We start from the raw sequence: 18,116 nt of genomic DNA, 5'->3' as shown, positions 1-18,116 counted from the left end.
TTAAATGATCATATGTAAAATATATTATTCTGGAATGACAGAGGAGCTTTTGTTTTTAAACCTTTTTTTTTTTTTAATTCAGAACAGTGTTTCTTTTTCTTTTCTCCTTTAAATCTGATGCCTGAATTTTGAATCTGTTACACAGAAGGACAGTGCCCTCCACTAATATTGGCACCCTTGGTAAATATGAGCAAAGAAGGCTGTGAAAAATTGTCTTTATTGTTTAACCTTTTGAGCATTTTGTTTAGAAAATAGAAAATACTCTGAAATACTCTGCTCTCATGGATATCAAACAATTGCAAACACAACACAGGTTTATAAAAAAAACTATATATATATCTCTTTGTTTAAATATAGGTCCTCAACAATTATTGGCACCCTTTTAGTAAATACTTTGTGATATCTATCCAATATTAGTGGAGGGCACTGTAATTCATATTTTCTGATTTGGCGCTTAAGACAAAAAAAGTCACTGTCTATTTAGAGTTTATGGGTTTGTTTTTTTTTAGTGATGAAAAACACACCAACGTTTACACCAGATCTGGTTGACAAAAACAAATTATACTGTTCTTATAATATCTTTGTTTAAGAACTACAAAGCATAGCATCTGCTTCACACCAAATATGCCAGACTACAGAACCAATCTAACCTTAACACTCAACTATACAGCATGTAAACATTATTAGTGACCATCATGGGTATCAGTCTCTCACCTCACAGATATTTGATTAACTTTCATTTACATTTTGGTCTGCTTTAGAGATTGTTTTAAATTATTTGTTTATTTATTTATTTATTTCATTTAATAAATACTCCGAATATGCCAATGTGACTGGAGGGACCAACCAGAGCCGAAAACAAACAAACCCTTGTCTTAAGCAGTATTAAATCTCACAGTTTTTTATCACATCCTCATGCTGAATCAACACTATGTATGCAAAAAAGCAATAAACCAGGATGTAGAACAAATTTTTATTATTTGATTTTATTTTTGTTCTACAAATTTACACAGTAGTTTGATAATGGAATGGAGCAGTCCACTTTGACAAACCAACACATGCTAATTAGCCAGGTATTTTTACTTTGAAATGAATTTTGTCCCCCGGGAAGGGGCTGGATGGCCAGTTTGATTAATCCACAATGTTTTGATTTTATTTGTTTAATTTGTTACTTTTTTTTCTTCCTTTGATTCAAATAGATGGCTGGGATAAATTTTCTCACCCATATAAAAAGATGGACTTTGGGAAATGGGAGCTGCATATACCACCTAAGGAGGACAAAACACCAGCTGTTGCTCACAATTCCAAGCTAAAGGTAAGACTTGATGTCTTGTGGGTAATATCTTCTATATTACAATAGGACACTTAATTGACCTCACCATGATTCTGTACATTAAAACCTTGTAATTGGAATAGTCCAGTTGAATCGCTTTAAAACCAGCAGGTACTATTAGCAGTGAGTTACCCCTTTATTTACTTTTCTGCACTGGCATCAGTTTGGAATTTCGCCTAGCAATGGGATCAAGGTGACACTAGCACCAAAGACTTTATTAAGTCTGCAGTGTGATGAGTCATGGTGGAAGACATGAGGTGATTGGATGGTGTTCATCAGGTCTGAGCCTGCATTCTGGCTTGTGGGTTGCAATTGTCAGCTAGAGTCAGGCAGCAAGCGATAAGAAGCAGATTCAGACCCTGGCACTTGCTTCTTCCTCAGGTTGGCCGTTGGGCTGAGGCTTGGCTGAAGGAACCTCCAGGAGAATAGGCCCAGGCCCAGTCCCAGTCTTTTCCAGGTTCCTGGATCTTAATGGGGAAACTTTATGCAATTAGTATTGTTTTACATTGTAATTTAGATTCTAAAATGCTACAAAGATTTTTTTCAGGCCTCAGATAGAAGGTCGGTGACTTCCGGTTATTTTAGCATGCTACATTTATTACATTTACATTTATAGGATTTGGCAGACGCCCATATCCAGGGCATTACAGTTATTTTTTTTTTATATATATATACATACACACACACACACACACACACACAAGGGTTGAGGGTTAAGGGTCTCGCTCAAGGGCCCAGCAGTGACAGATTGGTAGTGCTGGGATTTGAACTCATGATCAGGAGTCCACTGTCTTAATCATGGAGCTACCATTGACCTACAACAAACACTTTATACAGCATATGACCAAATTGCTTATATTTGGATTTTATACAGCAGCAAGATTTGTGTTTACACCCTTTTACATTTGTTTTATGTTTGTGAGTACATGTCATTCACGCTCACTCATTGTTATTCTGTCTGTCATGCCATCTTGCGCTGTGTTCCTTGATTCAACCAGTGGTTTGGCTGTAATTGTGAAAAGTACAATTGGTGAGTGAGTACTTGGCGTGTTCTCCAGAGAGATGCTGCTAATGACCGAGGCGCGGTGGGATGCTGCTCTGCGGGTCACCTGCAGGGGCCAATGGGCTAGTCATTACCTCTCCGTGGTAGTTGAGAGAAGGCGGCGTCAAATGAACCATCCTCATAGAGCAAGAGAGAAAAAGACAGCGCCTTGGGGTGTGTTCATGCTGGGAGAAATGCTCCAGCATCGATCTGTGGTACCATGCTGACTGTGCCGTGACACTGCATCTCCACAGGAAGAGAAGAGAAGAGCGAAGACTTTACATATGTTAGATTAGATTGCAGACTGCACAGCCAAACAAATACCCTCGGCTTTTTTTCTGTTTAGAGAGTGTGATCAACACTGAGGCTCAAATAATGACTAACAATTAACACCTTTCTCTCTCTCCCTCACTCTCTCTCCCTGTGTGTGTGTGTGTGTGTGTGTGTGTGTGTGTGTGTGTATGTATGTATGTATGTATGTATGTATGTGTGTATATGTGTGTGCGTATATATATATATATATATATATATATATATATATATATATATATATATATATATATATATATATATATATATATATTAGTGTATATATGTATGTACGTATGTGTTGTCTCCTATATTGCACATTATTTTTAGATTTAAAATGAACTTTCAAGTTGCACTGGTGTTTTTACTCAAATGCGGGACATTTGATCACATCCTCCCCTCCAGAGATGAATAAATTTAGTCTGGTTATAAATAACTTTCTGCAAATGATGCGCCAAGGATCAAATGACTCTTATCTTTCCCTGACAAAATGCTTTGTCTTCCTCGCATTGCCAAACAGCTTCCCAGGCGTGGGTCAGATTGCACAAAGGAAATCGCAAGATTTCAACACTTTCAGTAAATGTTTCTTTAAACGACTCTGATCAGAAGAAGCATTAGACCAAAATTTTTTCTGTATAGAATTAATCATATTTAGTCACATTGAAAGGTCAGTGTGTCACCGTACTGAATTATAACACACACATATATACTCACATACATTCCTTCTTTCCTTCTAGACATACAGTATACTGTATGCCCTGCCAAGATGTGAAAACGTGTTCCTATGCATCCTGGGAAACATGTAAATTTATACACTTGTTTTTCAGGCTTGGAAATAGAAAGTGGATAAAATGTCAAGGAAATAATGAGGTGCTGGGGAAGTATACAACTGAGTTATTTAGCCACTGAGATCTGTATGTGCATCCTGTATTTTCACCTGAGGAAAAAAAAATTGGGTAAAATTGTTTGGGTTCGCTTTCCCTTTTTATATCAATACAAAGAGCTTCTGACTGATTGAGTTTATTCTGTGAGGAATCATTTTTGCCCTGATGGGATGGTATAATGCAACCCCAATTCTGAAAAAGTTGGGACAGTATGGAAAATACAAAAAAAAAAAAAAGAGTCATTTGATAATTCAATTCACCCTGTACTATATTGAAAACACATTATTAACGCATTATTTGATGGTTTACTTTGTGAATTTAATTTATTTTTGAAAATATATAATCTGTAGAATTGTCATGAGTTAATCATGACTTGGGCAGTATACTGCACTTGTACTTTTCAAACAAACTAAACAGAAGAGACTCTTCCACACTCTTGAACTCCCAGACCAAAACATCCATGCATCCAGCTGTTGTATCGAGAGTCTTTTACCTGCTGCGGCATTTGTGATTGCACTTGGCGTAACTTCTCATCATTTGTCACGCTCTCTAGGTGGTGCTTCACACGAAAGAAGGAGAGCGACTGTACCGCATTTCACCTTGGGCGACGTATGTTACCAAACCTGACTTGTTGGTTGTGTACGACTGGGTGTACTGGGATCCTCCTCATCCTTATGTGGTAAGTGCTTACAGTGTATTAAAACAAGGTTGATTTTTACATTTTTTCTTGGTTTTGGTGAAAAGACTTTAAAATTGACATTAAAAGACATTAAAATTGCAATTGCATGATGTATGAGGTTGATCCGTCAGCTAGGGTCCCACTGAGAATACATTTACAAATATTTATTTAAAGTAAATGTGAAAGACATTTGAACAAATGTAAAATGTCCTTCACAGCTACATTAATTAAACCTATCTACAGCTCTTAGAAAACAGGTGGTGGTTGTTGTTGTTCTTGTTGTTGTTTTTTTTTTTTGTGTCCCAGCACATGACTCATCCATTATAGATCTACTGAAAGTATATGATTAATTTGGATAGATCATTAAAGTGTTCTTAATACCCTCAAGCCATTGGTATGGATGCTAGTTATTCACATTTTGTGTATTTACTAATTGTATGCTTAAAAAAAATGAACCTTGTACCTTTCAACCCTGTTACTCATTCACTAATTTTCAGCAAAGGAACCTTTCAATAAATGAACCTGAGATGGGTCTAAGATGGATTAATGCATTTTTGTGAATGATTAAATGCATGTTTTCTTAGATTCATTGTTGGAAAAAAATATATATATTGTGAGGAATTAGCCCGGGGAAGGGCGGCATACAGACCCACAGGAGGCAGAAGAACGTTCACAAACGGTGGTTTATTGGGGCAAGGGTGAAGTGAGTGGGTTGTGAGGGGATGAGTGCGGGGCTTGTGGAGGCGTGACTGCCGGTGTAGCCTACTCGTGGCGGAGGCGGGATTCCCGAGACGGGGGCGAGGGTTTTCCCGGGCCGGCGTCCTCCGTAGGTGGGACTCTCACCACCCGGCGAGCTCGTCCGCGCTTGCACCTTTGTGGAGAGAGAGGGAGAGAGAGGGAGAGAGATTAGCATGGGGCGTGAGGTTACCGTCGTGCTTGGTGATTGCGAGTCGCTATGTCGCTGGAAAACACGCACGGAGTCCGTCTTGTCGCTACGGTATTCTCTTCTCCCGTATGGCCAGAAGCGCGCCCTTTTATCCTCCTCCGCCGTCGCCTGAGTGGTGGAATTTCTCCGTTGGGTCCGCCAATCGCTGGCCGGTGTCGCATCAGTCCCGCCCCGCCGCGGCGGTCCTTCCGGCTGGCGGAATGTTCGGCACGAAGCTGCCCACGTCGTGCCGGTGCGGCAGTTGGTGAAGGAGCGATTTCCTTCTTGTGTGCGCTGGCTCTCTGCCCGTCGCGACAGTACCCCCCCCCTCAGCTCCGAGCCTACTGCCGCTCGGTGGTGGGCCCAGTGGGTGTCTCGTCGTGAGAGCCCATCCGCGTTACCATGCTGGGCCCCCGCCCGGTGCTTAACCTGAAAGGAGAAGTCTTGTAAGGCGAGGAACCAGCGGGTTACCCGGGCGTTGGTGTCCTTCGCCTTGGCCATCCACTGCAGGGGGGCGTGGTCCGTTATGACGAAGAAGTGCCAGCCTGCCAGGTAGTATCTCAGCTCCTCGATGGCCCATTTTATCGCCAGTGCCTCCCGCTTGACCGCCGCATACTTCCTCTCGGCTGGGGACAGCTTCCGGCTGATGTAGAGGACCGGGTATTCTTCCCCGTCGAAGGTCTGGGAGAGGACGGCGCCCAGCCCGGTCTTGGATGCATCAGTATGTACGGTGAACGGGAGGTCAAAGTCCGGGTTGCGGAGTACCGGCGCGCTGGTGAGGGCCCCTTTTAGGGCCTGGAAGGCCCTTTCTGCGTCGGCTGTCCACCTGACCTGGTCTGGCTGGCCCTTCTTTGTAAGGTCTGAGAGGGGAGAGGCTACAGCAGAAAAATTAGGCACGAACCTGCGGTAGTAGCCCGCCAATCCCAAGAAGGCACGTACCTGCTTTTTCGATATCGGACGCGGGTAGCCCTTCACAGCCTCGATCTTCTTTAGCTGGGGCTTCAGCATTCCCCATCCGATGCGGTATCCCAGGTACTGGGCATCTGTCAGCCCTAGGTGGCACTTCTTTGGGTTGGCGGTCAGGCCAGCCCCCCGGAGTGCTTTCAGGACCTCCCTGAGGTGGAACAGGTGGTCGGCCCAGGTGGAGGAGTGGATGACCACGTCGTCCAGGTAGGCCGCTGCAAACTGCCGGTGGGGCCGCAGGAGGATGTCCATTAGCTGCAGGAACGTGGCGGGCGCCCCGTGCAGCCCAAAGGGGAGAACCCGATACTGCCAGTGGCCGGTGGCCGTGCTAAAGGCCGTCTTGGGCCTTGCCTCCGGTGCGAGCGCCACTTGCCAGTAGCCTTTGGTGAGGTCCAGGGTCGATATGAATCGGGCTCTCCCCAGCCTCTTGACCAGGTCGTCCACTCTGGGGAGGGGGTAGCTGTCGAACTCTGACACCTGGTTCAGCCTCCGGAAGTCGTTGCATAGCCTCATGCTCCCATCCGGCTTCGGCACGACGACGATGGGGCTGGACCAGGGGCTGCTGGACTCCTCGATGACGTGGTCCCGCAGCATGCGACTGACTTCCTCCTCGATGGCCTGGCGCCGGGCCTCGGGGACACGGTAGGGCCTTTGTCTCACCACTACACCGGGAGGAGTCTTGATTTCATGCTGGACCAGCTGGGTCATCCCCGGGGTAGCCGAAAACACATCTGCGAACTGGTCGATCAGCTCGGTAAGCTCCTGTCTTTGGGCGGGGGTGAGGTCCTCCCCTAAGCCGACCAAGGTACCCTTGCCCCGGTCCGAGTCCTGAGCTGCGAACGCCGACACCACCGGGGCTGGTTCCACCCACTTTTTCAGCAGGTTTACATGGTATAGCTTCTCGTCCGCCCGCTTACCGGGCTGCTGCAGGCGGTAGTTGACCGGGCCCCGGCGCTCGAGGACGGTATATGGACCTTGCCACCGGGCGAGGAACTTGCAGGCGCTGCTGGGCACTAACAGGAGGACCCGGTCCCCCGGCTGGAATTCCCGGGGCTGTGCGGGGCGGTTGTATACCTTCTTCTGCTCCTCCTGCGCCGCGTGCCTGTGCTCCCGGACGATGGGGCCCACCCTGTCAATCCTTGCTTGCATGTCCTGCACGTACTCGACGACGGAGCGGAAGGGGGATGGTTGCTCCTCCCAGGCTTCGCGGGCCACGTCCAACAATCCCCGCGGGCACCGCCCGAACAGGAGCTCGAAGGGCGTGAAGCCCGTGGACGCCTGGGGGCACTCCCGAACGGCGAAAAGTACGTAGGGGAGGAGGAGGTCCCAGTTCCTCCCCTCCTCGTCCACCACCCGGCGCAGCATCCGCTTGAGGGTCTGATTGAACCTCTCGACCAGCCCGTCGGTTTGGGGGTGGTAGACCGACGTCCGGAGGTGCTTCACCTGCAACAGACGACACAAATCCGCCATTAACTTCGAGACAAAAGGCGTACCTTGGTCGGTCAGAACATCCTTGGGGATCCCCACTCGACTGAAGAGGAGTACCAGCTCCCTGGCGATGTTTTGCAAGGTGGCCTTGCGGAGCGGCACCGCCTCGGGGTACCGCGTGGCGTAGTCGACGAGGACCAGGATGTATTCATGGCCCCGGGCAGACTTGGGTAGGGGCCCCACGAGATCCATGCCCACTCGCTCAAACGGGACGCCGATAATGGGCAGGGGGATCAGGGGTGCCGGCGGGGGCCTCCGCGGGGCCGTGCGCTGGTACTGCGGGCACTGTTGGCAAAAGGCCCGGACCTCCGTGTCCATCCCGGGCCACACGAAGCGGTCCCGCAGCTTCTCCAGGGTATTTCGGGCCCCCAGGTGGCCGCCAAGTGGATGGGTGTGGGCTAGGTGCAATAAGACGGCCGTCTTGGGTCGGGGCACCACCAGTAGGTCCACCTGCTCCCCGCGGCGGCAGGCCCGTTGGTAGAGGAGCCCCCCTCGGACGAGGAAGTACGATGTGGGGAGCCTCAGGTCTGGACTCTGGTCGACCCCCTCTATCACCCGTACCTGAGCCCAGCAGTGCTTCAGCCGGTCGTCCTCCTTCTGCTCCCGGCCGAACTTCCCCTCTCGGTTCACCTGGGGAAAGACAGACGACAGAGGGTTAGTAGTTTGGGGGGTCTTACCTTCTGTGGTGGCCTCTCCGTCGTCCTGGGCCAGGTAGGCCAGCCGGGCCAGGGTCCCCTTCGTACGTCGCCGCAATCTCCGGGGCTCGGCTCTCGGTGCCACCAGGAATCCTGGCCAGTCTCGTCCCAGGAGGAGGGGCACGGGGAGTTCGGGGATGATTCCGACCTGGAGGGGCCAGGTGCCGGCTTCGCCCCGGATCTGGACCTCGGCTGAGGGGACTTCCCGGGGGTCCCCATGGACGCAGGTCACGGTGAGCGTCCCCCTTGGGCGGCACTCCTCAGGCAGGATGGAGGGCCGGGCGAGGGTCACCGTGCTCCCGGTGTCCAGCAGGGCGGTTACCAGTCTCCCTTCGACCCACACCGTCAAGGAGGGCGCCTCCGGCGGTTGCTGCTGATGGAGGGCGCAGCCTGCCAGCCATGGTTTTGTAAGCAGCCGGGCGGCTTCCCTCTCCGGCTCTCTAGGCATGGGCTCGTCTCGGGGGTGTTCACAAGTGGGCGCCCTCTGGGGGTTCCTCCAGGTGCGGGGCCGGATCTGGCGGTCGGACCGGGGGCCCGGGGCACCGAGGGGCCGATCAAGGTGCTGCTGCTCCCCAGGGTCGAGCTCCAGGGCGGCCAAGGTTCGCTCCAGGACAGTTAGGAGTTCCTGGTGCGTAGTTGTGGCGTGTGCCCCCACGGCCTGTCTCTCTGCCCGGGGTAGCGCCCTCAGGAAACGGTCGACCGCCACTTTCTCCGCCACCTCCGAGGCGGTATGCCGATCCGGCCGGAGTCATTGTTTGGTGGTCCGGATGAGGGCGTTCATCTGGCAACGTGGTCGGGCCCCTGGTCGATAAACCCAGCGATGGAATTCAGTAGCAGCCTGGCCAGGGGTTCGGCCACACCATGCCAGGACTCCCTCCTTCATCGCCAGGTAGTCCGCGGCCTCCTCCGGCTCGAGGGCATAGTAGGCTGTTCGGGCCTCTCCCGTGAGCAGTGGACCAAGGGCGCGTGGCCAGTCGTCACGGTCCCACCCCTCCCGGCGGGCGATACTCTCGAAGACTTCGAAGTACGCCTCGAGGTCCTCTTCGGGGCCGAGGGGGGGTAGCAGGCGGCGGGTCTCGCTGCTTGCGTCGGGGAGAGGCACGGAGGCGGCGGGGGTCTCAGTCCTCATGGCGATCAGTGTCTGTGTGGCGACCTGAAGGCTCTCGGCGAGCTGCTGCGTCACAGCGTGCTGCTGGAGGCTTGTCTCCAGCAGGTGTCGCAGGGTGTGGTCCATTTTGTGGGGGGGGTTTTTTCCTTTTTTTTTTCTTTTTCCTTTTTTTTCTTTCTCTCGTTTTTTTTTTTTGTTTTGTTTGTGGTAGGCGAGTCTGTACTATGCCCGCATCCTCCACCAGTGTGAGGAATTAGCCCGGGGAAGGGCGGCGTACAGACCCACAGGAGGCAGAAGAACGTTCACAAATGGTGGTTTATTGGTGCAAGGGTGAAGTGAGTGGGTTGTGAGGGGATGAGTGCGGGGCTTGTGGAGGCGTGACTGCCGGTGTAGCATACTCGTGGCGGAGGCGGGATTCCCGAGACGGGGGCGAGGGTTTTCCCGGGCCGGCGTCCTCCGTAGGTGGGACTCTCACCACCCGGCGATCTCGTCCGCGCTTGCACCTTTTATGGAGAGAGAGGGAGAGCGAGAGAGAGAGATTAGCGTGGGGCGTGAGGTTACCGTCGTGCTCGGTGATTGCGAGTCGCTATGTCGCTGGAAAACACGCACGGAGTCCGTCTTGTCGCTACGGTATTCTCTTCTCCCGTACGGCCGGAAGCGCGCCCTTTTATCCTCCTCCGCCATCGCCTGAGTGGTGGAATTTCTCCGTTGGGTCCGCCAATCGCTGGCCAGTGTCGCGTCAGTCCCGCCCCGCCGCGGCGGTCCTTCCGGCTGGCGGAATGTTCGGCACGAAGCTGCCCACGTCGTGCCGGTGCGGCAGTTGGAGAAGGAGCGATTTCCTTCTTGTGTGCGCCGGCTCTCTGCCCGTCGCAACAATATATATAATCAAGTCTGATTTTTAAGGTTACAAGGACTAAATGTCACCCTGGTCGTGCAATCACAATTTTTTACTGAGCTTATATGACCGTGTTTAGATAAAAGGTCCTATGTTTGTGTTGCTTATTATATAAAATGTTGATCCACATCGGTCCATTTTATCTGTACTAAATCAGTGATATTTGTATGTGAGTATGTGTGGGGGGAAAAGCCTTGAAGTTGTCAAATTTGATATTGGCATATATAATATATATATTCAGCTTTCCTGAACTGAAATGTTTCTCTTTTACATCTGTCTAAACCATAAGTAAAGGTCTAGCATGCTGAAGTCTGCTTATCCTCAAAGTGAAAAGGGAGAAAACTGCTTAAAGATTACATTCCGACTCCAGTGTAAAACGCCAACACACTGATTTAAATCAATTTAACATGCGATGAATATAAAATATAAAACAACGTATATGCCCATTAAAACGATCTATATTTATACCCACTTTTATAAATTGTTAATAACCTATAGACGTTTTTGCATGTCTACACTGTTTTAGGGAAATGTATTTACAGTTTCTTCAAGTAGACGTGTCCGCATATGTTATAGCCCAGTTTTGGTCGAAAGCTGATTTTCACAATGTTTTGGTTCTTTAACAGATTTTAGACGCAGGAACATCTGATGATAGTTTTTTCCAGACCACATGCATTTTTAAGGTCAATTTGATGTTTACTGAACCTAGTCCGAGATTCTTAGTTTTGCACATGCTGTATTTATTGGGAAACTGAGCCAAACATGGAACATTTCACCCTTTATCCTGTGCTTTAGCATAAACATCCTCGGCCACGGAAGCCCCGCAGTTTACGGATTTATGAGTCACACGTTGGCATCGCATCCCCCGAGGGCAAAGTGGCATCTTACAGCAACTTCACACACAACGTGCTGCCTCGAATAAAAGACCTCGGTAAGACGTTTCCTTGTAAACTCTGACCACTAAATCTGTGCATTGAATAACCTTACATCACACTAACAAGCTCAGTGTCCAGGCCTCATTAGAACTTCCTGCTAATGATATTAGAGCAGCTGCTGTTTCCTCTGTGTGTTTTGAATTATCGTTCAGTATTCTCGGTCAACTCTGTGCCTCCTCCAGAGAAAGTTAAGTCTGGCTTTCTATGCTCGTTTTTCTGTATGCCAGGGAGGTTATTTTCTATTTGTCCAGGTCCCTCCTTGATCACACAGGTCCTGAGTGGCAGCGGTGCTTAACCCAACAACCCTGACATGCGGAGGATGAGCCACTGTTCTATGCATTATAATGCTGGACCGACTCTTCACTCAGGACTCTATGAGCCTCTTCTCCAGGCCCTTCTGCGGGTCAAAAAGGCACTTGTAGGCTCCTGCTGGCATGTAAAGTGGTCATTAGCGTCTCTTATGTACAGTTATGCTTGTTGTGTGTAGATTTGTTTGTGTATGTGGGTTTTCAGATGGTGCTCTTGTGATTGAACAGATAAAGTGACTTTTTTTTTTTATCATTTTAGTTGCAGATTGTTTTTTTTTTTTTTTTTTTTTTTAATGGTTCCTGGCTTTGTTTTCAGTTTGCATGCAGTGTTCCAGGGTATCCACATGTCCTTAAATGTACTGTAAGGCCTGATGTACTGTGCCTGATCTATTTATCTATAATTTATTTAGCCAGAAAAAGACAGCATTGCCTCTTAAAGCTAGTTAGAACCAGCGTGATGACTGTGGTGCATAAATTGAAAACTTTTTCTCCCTGGTTTTGCCTGCTTTTGTAAGAAAATAATGATCTGCAAATTCATTTCAAGTTTGCCAGTCACCAAGTTTGCCACGATGGAATCCCATATGCAAGATGGCAAGTATCAAATAGCAAGTAAATGCCACCAGCAGCCACAATGTCGTACATGACACTGGCGGCCCTAGCAAGTCTTCTGTAATGTGACACAGCCTTATGAATCAGGCTTGTTTCTTTTCATGATAGTTAGTGGTGGGGAAAGGGCAAGGTCAAACATGTTCTCAATCTGTAATGTTATTGGTTATTATATTTCCCTGTCTGGGTGTGTGGTGAGGTAGTCAAAAATCAAATATTACTCATTGTAATAATGCTATTGTGTCCACCACGAATATTGGCACCCTTGGTAAATACTCTGCTCTCATGGATATCAAACAAGTGCAACTACAACATGGGTTTATAATAAAAAAATTAATAAATTAAAAAAAACTTTATTAAATGTGTGCCACAATTATTGGCACCCCTATGAATTCATAGGAGAAAAGTATATTCTCATTGATATTTTACAAAAACAAAATGAACTTTTTTAAAAAAAAAATGTTTAAAAAGCATAATATGACCCCTTTAATTGTGTTATGTCTGTAGCAAGGGGTGGTGAAGTTGTTTCTATGTGAACGAGTGCATTTTTGAGCCACTTCCAAGTCTGTGTTCTGTCTCGCTGCATTTTAAAACCAGACCATACAGGAATATATATTTAAAAAAAATGTACTAAAATAATGACCAGTTTCTGTCTTTGCTTGTTGAATATTTAGTCTGTATTAATTATTTCAGTTGAGAACTGATTTCACCTGCTGGCTGTGAATACTGTACTAGTGGGTCTCCAGAGTTAACGTTTTGCTTGTCTCAGAAAGCTATAAAAGATGCCTGCGCTTCCCAGAAGCATAGAAACGTGTTTAAGAGAGAGAATGAGACGAAGAATGAGGGAGTGCCTGCATATGTATATCTGTGAGCCAAGTGAGGCTTCCTCAGAGGCTGCAGCGCTGTCATCATTTCAAAAAAAAAAAAAGAAACTTTTCTGAAGCAGCACAAAGAAACTAAGTAAAAATAAATAAATAAATAAAGCACTCTGCTCTGAAAAACAACCGTACGAGACTCTTCGATTCTGCCTCCTGAGTCTTTTACCATACAGTTTCAAAGACCTGTCAGTGAGAAAGCAATGTGACTAGAGACTGTATTCATGTTTCTGTACTAAACCAGGCCAAGAGGGCTCTACATGACCCCATAAGTCATCCCTTTACTGTGTCCCAGAGGCCACAGCCTGTCTATTGCGTCTCCAGATGTAGTAAGTTTATCTGTCAGGGAGCTGCGTGGGATTGAGAATATTCAGTGGAGGATGTTTTCTGACTAAAAGTGCGCCTATATGGCCAGTGCCTCAAAAATGGTTCTGCTATCATTCTACTTTACAGCAAACCACTAACCTTCACATTAACATTTGTACCGTTTGTAATGTAATGAAATTGCTACAATTTGATCCATTTTATCCATTGTAATCTTAAAAAAATGTCCTATTTGTATTATCTCAAGCATGTTTGTGTCTCTTTATTTTCCTTTTTGCAGGTTATAACTGTATTCAGCTGATGGCTATCATGGAACACGCCTATTATGCTAGCTTTGGTTACCAAGTCACAAGTTTCTTCGCAGCATCCAGGTAAACATTATGTATTGCAGTGCTTTTTGCTTTCTTTTTTTTTTTTTTTACAAGATGGTGTAGCCCCTATATGCTCATGCTGAATTTAGTTATGTTTCTTGCCCAGATGCCATGCAAAGTGAGTCAGGACATAAGTTTGGAGCTCAAAATGATGCAGACCATTAACTGGTCAAGCACAATCGTCACAGACTCTCCCTGATAATGTCTTTGGCTAGAAACACTGTTCTACCAGGGCAGCACTCTTCTGAAAGACTGTGTAGGTTTCAGATGAGCTTTTTTCAAGCAGATTTAAAATCAGACATGGCAATTATATTATACAATTGGTTTCAGATGTTTTCTTCACAGTAACACAGAATTGTGCTGCTGTTGCTATTTAGCTTCACTTTACATTTTGTTCCCTATTATCCATATAAAGTCTTCCATTGTCAAATAGGCAGTGAACTTTGCCGGCATAGGATACCGAGTCATGCTATGCTATTTAATTCTAGATCAGGGTCATCAGTTAGATTTGATATTTGCCTCACACCTCACACAAATAATAAAGTATTTATAATGGGTACCAACATTCATTGCATGATTATTACATAACATACTTGCCCTGTACACCCTACATGTCATGCATGCCATTTGATATTCATTCATTCTTTCGTCTTCAGTAACCACCTTATCTTGTTCAGGGACTTGGTGGATCTGGAGCATATCCTGGAAATAGTGGGCATGAGGCAGGGACACACCATGAATTGGGCACAGGGCACTCTGTACAGAAACATTCATTCATACCTACAGTCCTGTGAAAATTTATTATTATTATTATTATTTTATAATTTTTTTTTTTTTTTTACATATTTGGACAGGCAAACATTTAATCCTTTTTTTCAAACAGTGCTTATTAATAAAGTTGATACTTTGTAGTAATTTTTACAATTGAAACTAACAACAACAACAACAAAAAAAACAGATCAGTCACATGGAAAAAGTAAGTATACCACTACATTTATCACACCTTCAAATACATGAAATTAGAATCAGGTATTCAAGATTGGGTGCCAGTGATCAGAACCTGCTTAGGAAGTGCAGGTGGAAACGTGTCTTATTTATACCGCTCTCGTGTCTGGTGTTCCCTTTGCTATTGAGGTGTGAGGTGTCATCATGCCAAGATCTAAAGAGTTCTGTACGGCCTTCAGAAAAAAGGTTGTGGATGCCTATGAGTCTGGCAAGGGATTTAAAAAGATCTCCAAATTATTTGAAATACATCATTCGACTGTAAGGAAAATCATCTACAAATGGTGCAGACTTCAAACGACTGCCAATGTGTCCAGGACTGGCCGTCCCAGCAAATTCAGCCTGTCTGATGCAAAAAGAAGTCTCAACAAGAACCCCAAAATTTCATCACAGGATCTGTTAGTAAGTCTTGCAACTGTTGGAGTCAAAGTTGTAGAGTTGGAGAGATTGCACAAATTTAACCTGCATGCGAGGCATGCCAGGAAGAAGCCTTTGCAAAACTACAGTTTGTCAATGAGCATAGAGGCAAAGACCAGGCTTCTTGGAATAATGTGCTCTGGACAGATGAATGAAAGATAGAGTTGTTTGGTCACAGTAACAGCAGACATGTTTGACACAGACAGAAGACCGCTTTTCAGGAGAAGCACCTTATACCAACTGTTAAGCACGGTGGTGGAAATGTTGTGGTTTGGGGTTGTTTTGCTGCCTCAGGGACTGGACAGCTTGTGGATTTGAATCCTATTGAAATGTTATGAGGGAATTTGAAATGGGCAGTATATACAAGAAAACCCAAGAAAAAGAGTGGTCAAAAATTCCAGCAAGCTGTTGTCAGAGGCTGGTGGACGATTATGCAAAACACCTACAAGAAGTTCTTGACAATACTAGCTTCTGAGGCCAAGAGTGCACTTACTTTTTCCACAGACAAATATTGTACCTGATATTTCTGTTGAATTTGTTCAAGTATATCAACTTCCTTAATAGGCACTGTTTCAAAGATGATCAAATGTTTGCTTGTCCAAATATGTCAAAAAAGGCAACAATCTCCATGGGGTGTATTTATTTTTTCACATGACTTTATGTGGAATTTAGTGTTCCCATTCCACCTACCAGCATGCTTTTGGGAGGTGCAAGGAAACCCACATGGAAAAACTGTATGTAATGCAAAAATACTGGAGTAAGATTAAAACTTAATCCCCATTAAAGCTACTCTTACAAATAAAATGTATTTAAAAAGCCACTGCTGACTTGCATGTTCACGCCACAATGTGGGACTGAGATGGACATGATGTTTGATGGTTAAAATAGTTCAGCCCTAAGGATGTACCTTTTGCTTTTCAGTACTACTGACAGTCTCTCCTCACAGTTTTTCCAGATAATCGACCTAACAGCACTCATCATTTTCCATCTAAAAGCTTTCTTTTTGTCCTCACTGCAGGAAGTATTACCTATACATAGTCTACATTTCAGTAGACCCTGCCAATATTCAGTACTTTACATTTGATTACTTTTACCTAATTGTAGTGGAAAAATATGTTGGAACATGGCTTCGGCTGCCATATGCTGATGCCAGTTTTGGATGCTTACCAATAAATCTGGCCAGTATTGGAATTCAGAAGTTCTAGATCCAGAGTATTTAGACTATTGTTTAGCTCCTTTGTCCAAGAGCTAGGAGTGCTAAAACAGCAGAGCCTTTGTGTAAAATCACTTCTTCTGCCAAGAGTAGCTCTGCATAATTTGTCATGTACTGCTAATGGCATCCCGTAACACACATATTCCAATTTCACTATTCTTCCTCCATTGAGACTCTTCATTTTTCACTTCCTTTATGCTTTTCACATATTCATTATCGATAATCATGAGTATATTTCTCCTACGAACTGTGTCTTAGGTCCTACAACTGTGCCTTAAACAGTCCTGGGAGACTCTGACGGGATCCGTTAATCTACCTGTAAATACATTTGGCGTTAATCCCAGAGAGTGGAGCACGGCTTAGATAAAGGAAGATCAAGCAGGGATGCTTCATTTACACCCACGAATTCGCCAGTCATCTCAGCTAGAGGAGAGAGCTTAAAGCCAGAGTGTAATATATACAGAGTAATTTCACCCATGATTGATCTCTCATGGCCATTTAAAAAGTGCGCCGGCTGGATGCTGGGAAGCGAGGGCAATGTCACTGTGCGTGGCTTTTTGCCGGTGGTGGGGGAGGAGGGGAGCGATGCGATGATAGCCCAAAGGACGGTTAAGCCTTCAAGGAGCAATTACACAAGTGGGATGCATAAGGAAGTGTCAAGTGCACTCCATCTTGCACTTTCCTCTGCAAAGAGCATCACACTTGAATAAAAAATGCGACCTCCAGTCTGTCATTGTAAACGGCCTGATGTGGTTTTTATTGCTGGTGGATTTGTTTTGGGTTCCGAAATGTTAAGGATACAGTTTGAGATGGGAAATAATTTACACAATTGAGTCAAATATTATATATTACGTACCAAACATGTAGACACGTGCAAGTGTCTTTGCATAGCCACAATGTTTTAGGGAAATGGTTACTGTCCTCGAGGCTTTATATTTATGGTTACAGTTCCATGCTCATCATTTAATAACTCCCTATTTATTGTGGGCTACTTATTACATTGCCTTATTACCGTAGAGTCTTATCACAGCTTTGCCTGATGAGCACTCTAGTCTTAATCTGAACTGTCTGTTCCTCTAGTCGATTCGGCACTCCGGACGAGCTGAAGGAGCTTATCGATGTGGCTCACTCTATGGGCATCATGGTGCTTTTAGATGTGGTCCATAGCCACGCCTCCAAGAACACAGAGGATGGCCTGAACCGCTTTGATGGCTCTGATTCATGCTTTTTCCACAGCGGAGAACGAGGAGATCATCCTCTCTGGGACAGCCGACTGTTCAACTATTCCAGGTAGGTTGTTTTTGTACTGAAGGCTATGGTCCAGAAACACACACTTTGTGAATAGTGCTCTCATATTGGTTGTTTTGAATTGACTGACACATACAGTACATACTTACCTACACACAAACACACACACACACACACACACACACACAACAGCACTTTGTAGATGTTGCTGGGGAAACAATGTATATTTGCATAATGCAACTCCAGAATTAATGGCACCCTTCATAAAATTTAATAAAAAATGCAATACTTGTGGAGGATAACGTATAGTTTTATTTTATGGGGCCTTCATGGATCGCACTTGTCTGTCCAGCGCATCCCACAGATATTTGATCAGTTTGAGATCTGGGGAATTTGGAGGCCAAGTCAACACCTTGACCTCTTTTTCATGTTCCTCAAACTATTCCTGCACAATTTTTGCAGTGTGGCAGGGCGCATTATCCCGCTGAAAGATGTC

At 45.9% G+C, this 18,116-nt stretch overlaps 1 protein-coding gene across 1 annotated transcript in view; it reads left to right on the top strand.

Annotated features, from left to right (window-relative positions):
* The window catches only part of gbe1b (glucan (1,4-alpha-), branching enzyme 1b), a 134,664-nt gene that overhangs the window by 15,877 nt on the left and 100,671 nt on the right, over nucleotides 1–18,116 (top strand). The window contains exons 3-7 of the mRNA XM_053646610.1: nucleotides 1,200–1,315; nucleotides 4,122–4,247; nucleotides 11,117–11,252; nucleotides 13,650–13,740; nucleotides 17,453–17,662. Of these exons, the coding sequence (XP_053502585.1) occupies nucleotides 1,200–1,315; nucleotides 4,122–4,247; nucleotides 11,117–11,252; nucleotides 13,650–13,740; nucleotides 17,453–17,662 (679 nt within the window). The remainder of the gene's footprint in view (nucleotides 1–1,199; nucleotides 1,316–4,121; nucleotides 4,248–11,116; nucleotides 11,253–13,649; nucleotides 13,741–17,452; nucleotides 17,663–18,116) is intronic.

The sequence above is a fragment of the Ictalurus furcatus genome, chromosome 17 (assembly GCF_023375685.1).
Source record: "Ictalurus furcatus strain D&B chromosome 17, Billie_1.0, whole genome shotgun sequence".
NCBI lineage: Eukaryota > Metazoa > Chordata > Actinopteri > Siluriformes > Ictaluridae > Ictalurus > Ictalurus furcatus.
This window is presented reverse-complemented; position numbering and strand designations above follow the sequence as displayed.